General features: G+C 40.4%; 1 protein-coding gene across 2 annotated transcripts in view; it reads left to right on the forward strand.

The window, feature by feature from the left end:
- The first annotated feature begins 1,518 nt into the window (after positions 1-1,518).
- gabra4 (gamma-aminobutyric acid type A receptor subunit alpha4) overlaps positions 1,519-16,976 on the forward strand; it is a 31,031-nt gene continuing 15,573 nt past the window's right edge. Inside the window, exons 1-8 of one of the 2 annotated variants that reach the window (XM_006781858.2) lie at positions 1,519-1,617; positions 1,816-1,990; positions 2,088-2,206; positions 4,248-4,315; positions 4,530-4,750; positions 5,239-5,321; positions 10,264-10,407; positions 10,982-11,134. In XM_006781858.2, the coding sequence (XP_006781921.1) occupies positions 1,902-1,990; positions 2,088-2,206; positions 4,248-4,315; positions 4,530-4,750; positions 5,239-5,321; positions 10,264-10,407; positions 10,982-11,134 (877 nt within the window). In that variant the 5' untranslated portion in view covers positions 1,519-1,617; positions 1,816-1,901. The remainder of the gene's footprint in view (positions 1,618-1,815; positions 1,991-2,087; positions 2,207-4,247; positions 4,316-4,529; positions 4,751-5,238; positions 5,322-10,263; positions 10,408-10,981; positions 11,135-16,976) is intronic. The other variant, XM_006781859.2, reaches the window with a different exon arrangement.

The following is a 16,976-nucleotide window of genomic DNA, read 5'->3' on the forward strand; positions in this document are numbered from 1 at the left end:
TTGTCGCAGTTTTTTGCTGCTGCAGGGCATATAGCTTACAAAGCAGAAGAAACAGTTTCAAGGAATCACAGGGCAAACAGTTTCCGAGGTAAACACACGTGCACAAAACACACAACCCACAGGAGAGTCCAATAACCAAAATTAAATTAGAGACCTCTTGCAATTTTCTTAGGGTGTGTGTGTGTGTGTGTGTGTGTGTGTGTGTGTGTGTGTGTGTGTGTACGTTAAGGGCACAAATGTTGACACAATGATGCACCAAGCACAGTAATTTAAACACTGGCCATACTCACAGGAAAAGGTCATCATTGCATAATAAGGCAAACGTGACTTTTCCTACAACTCTACATCTCATATTTTGAGGCATTTGCTGAATGAATATTGTTACAACCTCTTTTTTTACCCTATGTCCAAAGTGCTTCCATTAAAAGAGCAAACTGCAATAAAATGTCTAAAAAGAAAGAAGGAAAAAACACACACACACGCTGGACGAAAGCCGGGCCCCACAAAGAACACATGTATTACTCATCCCCCACAGAGCCGCCTTGCTTTAGTGTATTGTGGGAGGGCTGGGGTGGGCGGCTGTGCAGGGGATTGGGAGCTGCGGTATAAGACTGCATGACTTCAGCCTGCATGTAATATATCTACATGATTTTTCTTCAGCTTTGCTTTGCACTAAGTGGCTTCTGTTTCAGCTAAAATTAAAAAAGTAAAATGTGCATGTGTGCGTGTGTGCGTGTTCACTTCAAAACTAATCAGGAAAGCCAGTGTGGTGGAACCCAGACATCTTGTTTATCCTGAGATTTACCCGCACTTCACCTTCAGCTCCACACACACACACACACACACACACACACACACACACACACACACACACACACACACACACACACACACACACACACACACACACACACAAGTGAAGGTCTTGTGCTTGTCCCAGGTGCAGAGAAATCTGTGAAGCAGCATGTGGCTTGTCCCAGTTCCTCTACAGTACCTGTGTGCCTTTGTGTGTGTGTGTGTGTGTGTGTGTGTGATTGCGTATTGCGACAAGACTGACCCATTTGAATCTTAATACAGGCGCTCACCATTGCATTCCTGAAACTAGTTCAACATGTAGGCTATAGGCTGCGTGTGACACTGTCACAGAGCAGCGATGCTGAGGTCAGAGTGAGAAGATCTTCATTTGTTGGAGATTTGGTGACTAAAAAAAATTCACTTTTTTTCTTAGAGCTGGAAACTGAATGCAAAAAGATGTTGATGGGTGGAGGCGGAGGGGCTGAGATGGGCTTTGAGGAGATGGAGAAAGCCTCTGCTTCCTGCTTCTCCAGTTTTGACAGCAGGGTGAAGTCAGAGATGTGACTCTTGTGAGCTTAAGCTATTTCAAAGCAGCGCACGTCTAATCTGTGTCCTGACCAAAGGAGGTGCGCGCGTGTGTGTCTGAGAGAGAGAGAGGAGAGAGAGAAAGCGGGAGAGGAGGGAGAGAAAGAAGTAAGACACTGAAGCAAACAGAGTGAAGAAGAGAGCGAGAGAGGGGAAGGACTGTTTGTGTGCCTGGGTGCTGAGCAGCAGCAGAGCAGCTTAGATGCGGACCAGAGGTGACCAGGGCTTGGGGTGAAGGTGTGTGCGCGTATGTGTGTGTGTGTGTTTGTGTGTGTGCGCACGTGCATGTGTGAGTTTGTGTTGCGCGCCTGGCAGAGAGACTGCAGGATCGGGAGGAAAAGGGCTCTCAACTTCCCTCTTCCTCTCTGCGCCGCTCTGCCCTGTGTCGCTCCCTGCCTATTGCTCCTCTTTCCCTTTTTTTACTCCGGGACACAGGCAGCTGCTGCCGCTGGTAGTGGTGCTGCTGCTGCTGGTGCTGGTGGTGGTGAGATGTGAAGAGGCTTGAAGTATGGCATGCAAGGATGGTTTCTGCCAAGAAGAAGGAGATGGTGACAGCGATGCGCCCCGCGTTTACTCGGACCCTCTTCTACTTTTTCTGTTTGCTGACTTGGTGAGTCTCTGTCCGCGGTGCTGAAACCTGCCGCCGAGCTGTGTTTTCAGCCCTCAACTTACAAGTATCCCGATTTTCTTCTTCTTCTTCTTCATAGTATGAAGAAAATCTCTGCGCAGACAAAAAAGGATGAAAGGATCTATCCGGAGAATTTCACTCGCATTTTGGACCGGCTTCTGGACGGCTATGACAACAGGCTGCGACCTGGATTCGGAGGTATTTTAGAAAAATGCGCACTATTTTTGCGCACTATTGAGAGTGTTCTGCAATAAAAGTAGTCATATCAGCTATGTGACCACTCAGAAATATCCCGAATCTTCAAACCACCAGGTGAAATTTTATTTCTTCTGTAATTTATGCTACTTTTTTAAAATTTATTTTTAAAAGCCATATCTCGTAGCTCTAACCACATTATCGAGCAATAAAAGCATCAGGTGACATCTTTAAACTACTAAAAAGGGAGCTTCGCTTGTTATTGGACTTTTTAATGTGAGAGAGCGTAAAATGTACTCTAAAGATAGCTGCAAACTCACTGCTGAGCAACAAAACACCCCATTAGTGTGGTTTAAATCAAGTCAGTTCCACCCATAGTAATCATACTACACCCCTGAAGCGCTCTAAATGAGCAGAGGGAACAATCCACTTGCTGAGGGAGGCTAAAGATTTCAATTTTGGTGTATTCTATTTATATAGCTCACAGCTGCAGTCATCTCAAGGCACTTGATACTGTAAAGTAAAGCTCCTGCAGGGGTGGAGAGAGAATGTCATTGATCTATGAACAAGCACTTGGTGATGGTGGGGAGGAAGAACACGTTTCTAAGAAAAAAGCCATAAAATGACCATCAAATGTGCCATAATTAAACAAATATGCACTTTTATTTGCACAGCAACAACAACAGTCTACAGCCTGAACCATGAAATAATTGGCAGAAAATTCCAAGTTTTTGAAACTGGTTTTTATTGAAGCTTAGAAATTTTATGTTAAATGGACGGCTACTTCAGCACTCAGAGCACTTTACACAACATGCCTTATTAACCCATTCATACCCATTCATGCCAGCACCTTTCTTTTTCTATGGCAAAGTGTTTTCTTTTTAACATCCATACACATTCACACTCTAATGACGTCATCTAATAATAGGAAGGTTGGTGGTTCGATCCCTGGCTGCTCCGGTCTTCATGGGAAAGATGCTAACCCCAAGTTGCTCTTTGATGCATCCAATAGAGTCTGTCTATGAATGTTAGACAAAAAGCACTTAACCAAAGAAAAAACAGTGCTTGCATGTGCTTGGGTGTGAATGGGTGAGGCAAGTTGCATAAAGTGCTCTAAGTGCTCAGGTAGAGTAGAAAAGTGCTATACAAGAACTAGTCCAGTAACCATTTACCAGTGAACACTCAGAGAGCAACTTGAGGTTCAGTTTCTTGCCCATGAAGAAACTGCCCAAGACTGAAAAAGCCAGGGGTCGAACCACCAACCTTAGTAGACAGCTCAGCCCAGTAATTTGCATCAGATTTGTATCAGACTGGCATTTCTATGCAGCTGTTTTAGGTTTTTTTGGGGGAAAAAATGACAGGTCTCTAAAACCCATCTATCAAATATGATGCACTCGGCATTGCAGGGTTAAGACTGTCAAATGAGCATGAACGCCTTACTGAAACTCTTTAACAGCATGGGGGAAGTAGAAAGCTGAGGACATGCATGACATGTTTTCATGGGAATATTATGGCAACATTTTAATGACCTTTTTCTCTACAATGTTTTATGTGATTTGCATACACAACATACTGCTTTGTGGTTTAGTGTATCACAACACGAGCGCTGCTGAATTGTGCACAAGCCTGGTAGTTGTGCCCACTGAAGACGGGCCTCTGAGCTGGCACGTTTGAGTGAGTGTGGTTACATAATTGTGTGTATGTCAGCGCACAAACGTCCTAATGCACAGTTCAAGTTCTAAAAGTACAGTTCTGGGTTTCTACGGCCATATTTCTCAAAGAGATGCCTCACTGCTGGTTGTAAAGCAGCCTGTCAGCAGAGATGTTCAGACATGCAGGCGTACCAGCTTCGCTTTAAAGTGAACAGAATGGAAACAGCAACAAAGGCGCTACAGCTCTGGAAGAGATAAGTTACTGCAAGGCTTTTAGATTGGCTAAACAAGTATGAATAGGACTCCTGTCTTTTTATGACCGCGACACTGAAGGATTTACACCAGTAAACGGTCATTAAATGTGACACTTGTCTGTTTCATTATCTCAACAGGTCCTGTGACTGAGGTCAAGACTGACATTTATGTGACAAGTTTTGGGCCTGTCTCAGACGTTGAAATGGTACCTATCCTATCTCATGTTTGTTTATGACTTTCTTTTGGTTTATTCTAGATTGAGTGTCAAACTACAGAAGACACAGAGATCAATACTTGAAGATAATGACTATCTTGCTCAACCAAGAGCCACTCAACCAAGCCTGCTTTATGTTTTGATGAAAAACCGAAGCAATTTCTTCCCGCTGGTCTTATTTTTGGTCCTTTTTTTCCCATCTTAGGAATACACAATGGACGTATTTTTTCGCCAGATGTGGGTTGACCGGAGGTTGATGTACGAGGGCCCAATAGAGATTCTCAGGCTGAACAACCTGATGGTAACAAAGGTGTGGACACCGGACACCTTCTTCAGGAACGGCAAGAGGTCCGTCGCTCACAACATGACGGCGCCCAACAGGCTGTTCCGCATCATGAAGAATGGCACCATCCTCTACACCATGAGGTACTTATATTAACTCGAATAATATGCCAATCTACAGATTGCAGCCAGCTCTAATTTTGCATCCATCTAAAAAGCCTGCTTGTGTTAGTTACACTTCATGTATTTGTTTTCTCTTTTTAGTGTTTTTTGCTCATTAAAATGGGATAGGAGGGATGACAGACTTTGTTTGTTATAAAGCAATGAAAGAGATTTCCTGTGAAATCAAAAACTCACTGTGTACACAGTAGAGAGCTGTGTGGAGGTAGTGCACATGCCAAACTTTCACATTCATTCAGGAGAGCAGTTGATTGTTTGATATTAATTGGCCTTTTTTATATAAAGATCAGCAGAATCAATGATTGCATAGCAACAATTGAAAAACCACCTTTGTTTGTTTTAAAATACCTGAACAAATAGAACCATGTAGGCAGTAGTTTTTGGTGTACCTTTTAAAAGAAAGCCCTTGTTATTGGTCCTAAGTCAAACGCTTCTCCTCTGTTCTGCAACAGGCTGACGATTAGCGCCGAGTGTCCCATGAAGCTCGTGGACTTCCCCATGGATGCACATGCATGCCCCCTCAAGTTTGGCAGCTGTAAGTTCTTTGTGTGTGAGTTGGTGACATCAGCATCAGAAAACTTTATTGACACACAGTTTGCACAGTTGCTTTGTTACAACTGCAACATATATAGTTTATAAAAGTGGGAAATTAAGTGGAAGTAATAGTAACAATATGACATATAAAAAAGCATTTTTCAAATGTAAACTTATTGAAAACGTGCAAAAATATGCAAATAGATGAACAACACTTACAACACCAGGAGTTAACAGTTTAGTGTAGAGTACTAATGTAGATAGATTAGATGAAACTTTATTAATCCCTTGGGTGGGTTCCTCCGGGAAATTCGGTATATGTACAAAGTCAGTATTTTATCCATCCATCCAATAGGATTTATTATTAATATTAATGGTATTATTTAAATATAAACTAAATAGACAGAAGCTGAGATGAGGAGAAAGACATGATGATTTATTTTCTTTTTATATAGCTACATCATGACAGGAAATAAATGGTACCATTTTAGTGAGCCTCCTTTCAATGTTCTGGCTGTGCTGCAAGAGAGAAAACAGGAAGGGGCTGTTGATTAGGTCTGACAGGACAAAGTGATCCAAACATGCATGTAAGATTACTGTTAACCTCTAATATTCCTGCAGTGCCTTTGAATGAGGAAAAGGACTCAAAGTTTTAAAAAATCTATCATTTTATCAGACTGTGAATTCTGTTCGTCCTCAATGTTTTGTCAAATGATTTTATTAATAAGTCATCATCCCAGTGAAAATTTGTACCTGAGTAATAACATAACATAACAGCATTGTAGCATTGTAAGTCTGTTACTTTGGGAAGACGCGAGTAATGTAAGTATAATTTTTAAAATTAAATACAACAATTAGTGATATTTAAACACAATCAATATCCAGTCCTTGTGTATTCTCACTCTGTTGCATGTTTGACAGTCTAACATAAAAATAAACAAAACGCCGCCTGAGCAACTCGACACAGAGTAACTCGACACAGAGTAACTCAGTGTAACAGAGAGTGTAGAAAATATTAGTTAACATTTTTAATCTAAAGCTGAAATCCTGGAATTTCACCAGCACTCCCACTTTGGACTTTGCAATACCAAAGAACAGCTGCACACTATGGCAGATGTACACAAAAGAAAAAGCACTCTGAAATGATCATTTTAAAATGGAAAGTAAACCATCAAAATACTTCCAGTTAATTAAAAAATAATCAGTTTCATCAACTCAAAAATGAAGAAAATGTCACAGCAATGTAAAATACTGGAGTAAGTCAATTTTGTTAAATTACTTTTTGAGTTAAACATACAAGAGTACAGTAGAAGTGTAAGCAAACAACCCACTTCTGGTTCTTTACTTCTTGTAACTCAGATAAACTTGCACATTAAAACAGGTGGCAGTGTAATGAGCGTGTAATACGCAGCAAAGATCTGATGTGAGTTACCTGGATGATTATTTTGTAAATCAGTTGTATTCCACTCTAACACAATTGAAGTGACTTTATTTAGAGGACAAAAAAAGCTGGATTCTAAGATGAATAGTGTGATTCTATTTCAGGACGCCATGCTTCCTCGGCCGGTACAGCTGCTGTGTAGCAGTTGGTTAGGATAGCGTGACCACTTTATAAACAACCAAATAAGAGCGTTTCGACTGAATTTGAATCTAAACTAAGCAGAGTGGGTAACAAAAGAGAAAACACCAGTGGAAGGGTAAGACAAAGAAAATATTGTCCTAGCTCAGTTCATGAAGCCACTTTCATACTGAAATGGATGCTGTGCTGAAAAGGAGCGCTAAAGAGCTGAGCAGAAAGCGACTAAATGCTATAGTTAATAATGAAACATTTCATTCTTCATCATGAACAATAAACGCCCAACTCAGCAACAGTGTTCACAGTGGGCCCACTGGTCAGCAGAAATGACTTATTTCAAATAAAGGAGCTTCTCAAAAAACGAGCAGCTGCGTCTTATCAGAGAGCAGCAGCGATTTGAAGATTACATCTGCAAGAGAAAGGAGAGGAAAAAAGACAACGAGTTTGCCTCTACACCCGCTGTCAATTACCCAATCTGGTGACATTGCGGAGGACAAATTCACATTCCTCGGTTATTGTCATCCCCCCTCCTCCCGTCCTTTCACCATCCTGTGCTGCTGCTGCTAGCCTCCAGTCAGGAGGAAGCAACCATGGATCTGATGTGGCCTGAAGCGAGGGAAAGGTCAGAATCCCTTCCTCTGCCTCAGGATAGCGCAGACCTATGCAGCTATTTTCCATAGCCGGTGCATGTGTGCGCGTCGATGTGTGCCTGCGTGCTAATTTTCTCGCTGTCTGCCCTGCCTTCATTTTTCCTCCATCTCTCCCCCTCTCTCTCCTCTCGCGTCTCCTTTTTCTGTTTCTCCATCTGGACTTGTGTGCACAGGCACGGCGTTCCACTCCATGACACACCAGAGTCATTTCATTTTGGCAGCACAGTTGGTATCCCGCCGATATGGAGTCCCATAGGGAGTGGCAGGCCAAGACAACTGGCATTTTGTTTTGCATTCGCACTCTGGTCAACCTCGCCAGTGAGAATACAGCGAAGAAAGAAAAAAAAAACGCACAAAAAACAAAATAAAACAGAGGGGAAGCAACAACGGGGCATAAACAAACTTGTAATATAATGTGTGACTGTTACAACTTTAATTAGACACAAAGTGGCAGCTTGAGTCTTTACTAATTGGACAGTTTTACTGTTATCATATATTTTTACTTTCATTTGTTCTGATGTCATGGTGTGGTCCACAATTACCAAAATAGATTGTAAAACCTGCACTGGAATCATTTTCTTTATGCAGATTAGTGAATTATTCATGCTTGAGTGGAGGTGAGATGATGAGTCAATCTGGTAGAACCAATAAAAAAATTATTAGTGAAAAGTTTTTGGTGGAGACTTCTTGTCTGTTTTTGTTTTGATTTTTTTCCAGTTCTTAGAGAAAAATTAATAATTAGCAGCAGTATTCACTTGGAGGGGACTGTCTACATTCTTACACCTTCTGTCATAAAACCTGTTTGAAACAAAAATATATGTTTTTGACAAACTTTACATTTTCATATGTAAATTTCAGCCGGCACACTGAACTTCTCTGAGACTAAATAAATCGAGCATAACATTCAGCCACTAAAATGTTTTTCTGTTCAGAAATACAAACAAATAACTGTAAAAATACATTTTTTCTGCTTTTTCGTAAAACAGTACATACAAAACATAAAAATTTACTTTGGTGATTACCAATTTACTACTGTTACTGTAGCGCAGATGAGGCATAAACCTCACACAGGATGGTGATCTAATACATTTGTTACACACTCTGCATATTTTAGTTGCATTTTACTCAAAATGATTGTCTCGTGTTTCTTAAGGGTGAAGAAACATATTTTGAGTGTAACAGGGACATTTGAGGCCCCACCCAACTGCTCTTTTCTGTTTTGAGAGGGGCAACCAATCAGCCAATCAGTTCCTCCAAATTTTCATTTCAGACACAGGATGAACTGAGGGGCAGCACTAAGGCCCAGTGTAAGACAAATAGGGATTGATTTTAATTATGAGTCATGCAAAGCTACTCTAGTAGAATCTAATAATAAGAATATCAACTTTATTAACAGGAACCTTTAAAGACCTCAAATGTAGGAATATTGGACACGACTTAATTAATTGAATTATCTATAACATATCCTACTTAAAAATATTTATTATATTAATCAATTATTATTCTATTATAATATGTTTAAACATTAACATTAACGTTAATCTTTTTTTGTGTGTGTGTTTGTTTGCTTTTTGTATTGTTTCATGTGTGGACATGCAAATCAATTTCCCATTGGGGACAATAAAGTTACCGTTGAACCCTTATCAACAGACAAAGCAACAACTGTAGAAATAACAGTTATTATCAATTTGTCTTTTCTTTAAATGTAGGCAATAAAATAAAGGCAATATAATACATGCTGCATATAAAATATATTAATTCAACTTAGTTTCACTACACCAACCCACCAAGGAAGTAGAGGTTGTCTTTTAATGGGAAGGTTGGTTCACTTCCCAGTTCTTCCAGTCAGCATACTGATGTGCTTTTGAGCAAGATAACAAACTCCCAACCTGCCCAAGCATCTTTTAGAATAAAAGGCTTGGAATAAAAACGCTCTGAGTAAAAAAGTGCTACATACAGTTAGATCCACAGGTTTGTGGATAATGACACAATAATAATTTTGCCTCTGTACATCAACACAGTGGAATTAAAAGCTGAAAGTCTGCAAAAAAATTCATCTCGGATTTTTGAGTTCAAGTTCAAACAAAATAACTGGATTCAGTACTTTGGAATTATGGCCATTTTTATACATAATCCCCCCAAAAACGTATGAACCTAACCGTAAGCAGCCACGTGACCAGGAAAATGATGTCCGGGTAAAAGCTGGCTAGTAAATGAAAACTTGTGTTGTTGCACCGGCCCAATAAATGCAGACGTTTTAAGTTTAGCAGCAATTTCCACAACAGTTGACAACAGACAAAATAACTAATGTGTAGCTTGTTCCTAATGGTTTCTGGTTTAATGCACTTTTACATAACAATATGCAGAATTTGTTCCAGGAATAGCAACCCCATTATCTGAGAAGCAAAAGCAGAAGTGCTAGAGGATGTAGCATTTATCACATATACAAACAGTGTGAAGAATGGCAACCCAAAGGAAAACAGGAGAAAAGTGGTAATGGGGAAAAGGTGCTATTAACAGCTGGATGGTGACAAGAAGAAATCTACAGTGATGATTTCAATTATTATTGAATATCAAAGTAAAATCCTGCACACATATGGACAGTTTACAGTATACAAAGAGCTGCTTTCTTCTGAGCATCTTATGTTTTTCTGCTGCACTGCTCACAGCTTACAGTCAGTGACTCATGTTGGTGTGGCTTTGCTGTCTGCCCACAGATGCCTATCCTAAAACGGAGATGATCTATACTTGGACCAAAGGGCCTGAGCATTCAGTGGAGGTCCCTCCAGAGTCCTCCAGCCTCGTTCAGTATGATCTCATTGGCCAGACGGTCTCCAGTGAAACGATTAAATCTATCACAGGTGAGATTTGCTCATCCTTTCACCGTCCTGCTTTATCAACCGAGTTACAGTGAACGCTTGAGGAATAATGGGACACTGCTGTTCATTTATCACTTTTACAAAAGAGTCAGCTTTTTTTATTAAAAGAAAAGATCCACATCTGTCTGAGCGCATTATATTGAATCATACTTGGAAGATTTGCCAAGTCTACACTGTGTTTCCACAAGACAGATTTGGGCGTCGCATATTGGGGGGATATAGAGTTTTGACACTTGCACAGACATGACAGTGGGTCTACTGGACCATGGCTAGCACACAGTCTTGTGAAATGAAACCCTCAAACATCATGCGTTGAGACATTTCAGAGCCAGTTGGCTCACAAAAATACTAAAAGCCCCCCACACCACACCAAAAAAAAAAAAAAAGATTTTAGCAGCAGAAAGCTACAACAGAGTGCAAATGGACACAATGTAGAAGTGAGGGGAGAAAACCAGATCAAATGTGACATCTGTCTGGAGCTGCATTAATGAAATCTGTCAGCCTGCAACTTCAAATTCTTTGTTAATGAAACTAATTCATTTCTGTTGATCCCCAGGTGAATATGTGGTCATGACGGTCTACTTCCACTTGAAACGTAAAATGGGCTACTTCATGATTCAGACGTATATCCCCTGCATAATGACAGTAATCCTCTCCCAAGTGTCCTTCTGGATAAATAAAGAATCAGTCCCAGCGCGCACAGTTTTCGGTATGTAGACTTCACACAGCCCTCATGCTGCACTGCCTTTCTGCTCCTCTCTCTCTCTCTGTTTATTTGGTGCCTTCATGCCAATGGAGCAATCAGAGCTGGAGCATCTATTCAGTCAACACAACAAGGCGATGCTTCAGCACGCGGTGATTACGGGAAACAAAAAGTTTCCCATTCTATTTTATTTTCACCTCTTTACAGTAATTCTCTAAAATATGTTTGGCTCAAAAAGCAGTTACAAGCAGTAATACTGCACGTGTGGTTGAAATAAACATTTTTAATCAGATGGGGAAAGATGCCCTCCTTATTGTAGTTGCTAATGACAAGCGTTTCCTGAGTAAATTATTCTTTTTTTTAAAATGCCTAAACCACTGGCTCAGTTCAGGAATGCCAAGCCCAGTGATTTTCCATTACTTCCCATTCGCTCTTGTAATGCTTCTGTCATGGATTTGCTGTGTGGAAGGAAGGATGTAGGACCCAAACACAGGACTCAGAAACCAAAGCGTAAACTAAAAGAGCTAGCTTTATTTTGGCCGTAAATAACTTACTTCAAATACAAAACTAAACTGGAAACAAACCAGGACCAGTAACTAGGAAATGGCTGAAAACACAGAGGAAAACAGACCAGGGAGTAACGAGGGAATGGAAAACAGGAAGGAAGCACAGCTGGGGCTAATCTGACATAACGAGACAAAGGAAGCAAAGCAGAATACACTGACATGGGGCACAGACTTTCAAAGTAAAACAGGAAACACACGAATGCAGAGGCAAGGATGACAAGATAGACACAGAGAACACAGAGACCTGAAACGTGGGACAGGAAAGCTAAGAGCAGACAAAACATGGAAAACAGGGGAGGCACATAAACAAAACCTAAATATTAGAAATCTGGAAATACTAAAGAACTTAGGCAGCTAGAATACACAACACAAACCAAGAGACTAGCAATGATAAATCATGATGAAATGAACAACAAAACCCTTGGTCACTGATCCTGGACCAGGACAGCTACAGTCACACTAAGTCACAAAATGACTGCACCAGTATGGAACAAACTTATGATGTTTTTGCCTTTGAAATGGTTTATTTAAAGACCAGGTCCACAATTTGGTGCATCAAGATGGCGATAATTAGGTGGTGTCAGTGTGCTATCAGTTTGAATGGAGTCAAGTTGGCAGCTACTTGCAGTCTGTTGATGATACAGCAATTAACGTTCACAAATTAGCCCAAATAACAAATCGGTTGCTTTCTGCATCGACAGAAATTCACACTGACTAAGAAGCTCATAGATCTGAAACAGAAATTCCTCCACAAATAGTGACGTAGTTGCTGCAAAATGCAGATTTAACTGCAGAATTACACACAGCAACCTTGCTTTTATATAGGAACATAACCAAAATACAACCAGCTGAGTTGATGGACTGATGGACACAGACCTTTACAGTCTGTGGGATTTCCAATGAGCTTTTCTTGTCTTAAGCTCTCTTTTTCAGTGCTGTGAGCTTTAATCTGATTTCCTATTGTGAGTCATGGGTCGGCCATTTGTTTGTTTGTTTGTATTTGTTCTGTGTTGTCTAAGAAAATGGTCATATGGCTTGTTGATGAATTTCACAGTCAGCGCTAAGACTACCGGCCCTGTTAACGGTCATGTTAAAAACCTCCACTGTCAAACTCGACATGATCAACAAACTTCTGTTATCTTTTCATTTGTTCTGTAACTTAATTTATAGCTAATTTTGTTTGCTTACAGTCAGCAAAATAAGAAACTCCTTCTGAATTCATAGTTTAAACGGTTTATAAAGAAGTGAACAGTCTATCATTTAAATTTGATTTAAAAAAAATAAATAAATAAAGTGCAGTCTTACCTAATGTCCACCCGACTGTTACTCATTTTATATTAAGATTTAAACATCTAGTTGGTATTGGTATGGAGAGTAACCTTCAGTAATGGTAATAGATCACACAGCAATAGTACATTCATGTACTTGTAAAAAGCATGATAATATATTAAGTAATCCAAAGTATTCAGAATACGTTACTCTCATTGAGTAACTTACCTGAATACGTTACAAAATACATTTTGGGGCATGTAATCTGTAATCTGTAATCTGTAGTGGAATACATTTGAAAAGTAACCTTCCCAACAGTGAACATGACACATAAACCAGGGGACATGGATAACTAACTAAGACAAACTAATAACAATACTAGCTCTTAGTGTTATCTCCTAAGTAATACAAATTACCTCAACTTTACTTTAACTTTAGCACATGATATTAACATAAGAAATCAACAATTCAAACATAACACAAAATGCCCCTGACAAAAATAAAATTAGTCCTCCTTAGTCTTCTTAATTCAGTGCATCCCTTAGAAGGAAAATAAGAAACATAAATAAAAAGAATTGTACTAAAACATAACACAAAATGAAATTGACAGGGGAGTGCTTTCAGTTTTGCAGTGTGCTACATGTCTGTTAATTAAAACCTCTTTGGAGGCGAACACTGCATTTCTTCAATTGGCCTAAGTACATCTGAAAGCAAAGAAATAAAATAAAGGCCTTACTAAATTCATTATTGATGTAAATAAAACTCAAAGTAAAGTACCTGACCTATCTACCCCTGTTTTGTGTACTGCACATGTTTTGTCACTTAGTTGGGGAGGGAATAACATCTTTTTTCAGTACGTTGACCATTTTTCTGAAGTCTTCTAGGCTCCAGCTCTTTGCCTTCTTCTGTGGCAGACATTTGAATTTTGTTGCATAATCTGTCTTTGAATACAGTGTTACTCGTCCAGACAGGAAACAAGCAGTGCAGTGCAGGGAACAGCTGTGATTGGCACATGCAGACTTGTGGTGAGGCGCTGATGTAGGGAGCACTCGATTTACTTTTGCTTTCCATTTTCGGTATCGCTCAGTCATGTTAATTTAACTGTGGGAAGCCAAAATCGTGATTGAGATTAAACTCTGATTAATTGTGCAGTCCTAATCCTTAAATACTTGCCAATGAAACTTTTGTTCGATAATTTACTTGATCCAAATTCTTACTGGTCAAAAGGGGATTAAATACGTTTCTCCCTCACTAAAACTTGGATGGGTTGAGAACGACTCGGTGTGCCCCCCCCCCCCCCCCCCCCCCCCCCAGATGAGTTGGAAGAGGTGGCCATGGCGAGTCTGCTTTGACTGCTGCCCCCGCGACCTGAACTCAGATAAGCAGAAGAAAATGGATGGACAATCCCAGATCACGTTCTGGCATTCAGGCATTAAAATATTGCATTTTCACACCAGAGCTACTCTATCATTAAAGTGCTCTAAAGCAGGGGTGCCCAATCCCAGCCCTCGAGAGCTACCGTCCTGGAGCTTTTAGATGCATCCCTACTCCAACACAGCTGAATCAAATAGTTTGATTACCTCTTCAGCATGCCATCAAGTTTGGCAAAGGCCAGATAACAAGCCATTCATTTGATTCAGGTTTGTTGGAACAAGGATGCATCTAAAAGCTGCAGGACGGTAGCTCTCGAGGACTGGGATTGGGCACCCCTGCTCCAAAGTGTTGAAGAAAAAATTCTTTAACAAGTTATATTTTCAGTCAGTGAGTGCATCTTTTGTATCTTTTACTTTCCCCCCCTGTAATATGCAAAACTGCACTGCTTAAAACAGAATCAATGTGATCATAGAGGTTTTTGTTGGTTACAGTAAGGTAGTCACAGGTCAGCCACCAAGCAAACCAGTTACTTTATTGATCACTATATTTGATTTATGAATATGAATTAAGATTACACCCAAATATATAGTGTATACAGTATATGTTTGAGTAAATTATAAATAATTAGTTTGCTACCCATATTAATATCTTGCTGTAACAGTAATAATAAGCAGATGTTCGTCAAACTTCACAGAACTGCTACAGTTCTTGCTAAAATGAAGGTGCATTGATCAAAAGCCAGACCCAATGGAAGGGAAAGTTGGATGAAATTAGCACAAAATCCATCTGTCTTCCTAAAAGCGAAGTGGGCGAGATGAACATTACAAACAATAGCCTCCCTGCATGCTGGCTGCTCATAGATGTGCTACAAAACCTGCTTTCAGTTTTTAGCCTGTAACCCAGTTGCGTGCTACCCTTACTCCCTTGCTACACTGTTTGGGTTTGCCCTAGAATAGACTAATTAGTGTGTGACAATAGACATGTTGTCTATTGAATGATAGTGGCACTGATGCTTGCCTCTGTTTGAAAGTATTCCTGCATTGCTTTCAAGAGAATTAGCATTAACTCATCACCTTGACTAATGACAAGCTAACTAAGAGAAAAACAAACAAGTGTCAGTGGTGATTAATGATTCTGATTTAATATGCTGACCGTTCATGATGCTGCACAGACGTCTGCATAAAACCACACGTGGGTTTATACAGTAGTACTGACCCCATGTATGAAATCCACACATCTCCTCTATTGACTGGTATTTTGTTAGCTAGCACTCTGTCAAATCATCATAACATACTCAGTCACCAACACAACCAACAACCCACCCCACCATTTGGTTTTAATAATGGTGTCACGCACACTGCAGCATCACCTCTAAGCATTCATTTGGTATAGTGAATGCTTTTGCCGTCAGCTGTTGAGTTGCTTAGTGAAAAATGATGCTGTGTGGCTCTCTCTCTCTCTGAGTGTCGCTCAGTGTAATAAAGCACGAGCGAATCACTGCTGCTCTTCTTCAGCGGACAATGTATCTGACAGTCCTGCTGCTCTACCCCTGCCTCCCCCGCCCCAAACTGTCCGGCATGACAGAGGCGTCACAGCAGCCCGACTATTGACGCATGAGTCGAGCCTTTGAGACAGTGGAGTTCTGCTGTTATCCGCTGCTTTTCAGCCAGCGCGTGTGTGACTGTTTGGGTTGGAAGGTGGTCTCTGTTTGTATTTCTCCTCTTCTTCCCTGCAGCCTCTGTTTTGACTTCCTGCCTCTATGACTCGACTGCAGTGACCTGTTTTAAGCCTAAAAGAAGCGGTTTGTCAAGAAGACAAACAGGAGTGGAGTGAGGATTAGAGCTCAAGCTTCATGGTTTCAAATAGAGTCAAGATAAAAAGTACACTTAAAGTAAAACGAGTGTTTCTTAAAGCCTCAAATTATAACTTTCTAGACTTTTGACATTTAACAACAGTGATTGTCCCAAATCAGAGTTTATGGCCAGTAATTGTTCTGAAGTCCCAAAGTGTAATTGTCCTTTGGTCTATGAAGAGGCACACATTTATGATATCCTACAGTACATCTTCTCTGTGAAAGTGAAGACAAAGGACCATGAGTTTCGATTAAGAGGTTACTCTTGTGACATCAGGCGCATGTTTCCTTAGACACAATAACTGGTCATGAGAGAAAACTATGCGTTCCTCGACGAGTTGGAGAGTCGTGTCATGAGGTTAGTGGCTGCTTCTGGGTGAAACTAATCGCAAAGTGGGTGCTACACAAAAAACTACCCTGTGATTGTGTTGATTGCAAGAGTAGAAGACCCAAGTGCAGACAGAGGCGAGGAGACAAAAGTGGACTTAACGAAAAGTGAGCCTTTATTTAGGGCTGAAAGTCATGAAAATACAGCAAGGCTAAACTGAGGGAAAACCTGAACATAAACTGGGAAACTATGACTATGACTTGACTGGGAAACTGTGACAAGGGGTAGGGAAGGTAACACAGACAATGCGACGCTGAGCACAGGAAGACGGAGGACTTAACTACACACATGAGGTGATGAGGAGACACATGAGGACACAGCTGACAAGAATGTTTGTATGTATAATTTGTATTTTGCATAGAACATACCAACTTCTCTGCAAACGCACACCAAATACTA

This window comes from Neolamprologus brichardi, chromosome 2, assembly GCF_056152115.1.
Source record: "Neolamprologus brichardi isolate AB-2024 chromosome 2, ASM5615211v1, whole genome shotgun sequence".
Lineage (NCBI taxonomy): Eukaryota > Metazoa > Chordata > Actinopteri > Cichliformes > Cichlidae > Neolamprologus > Neolamprologus brichardi.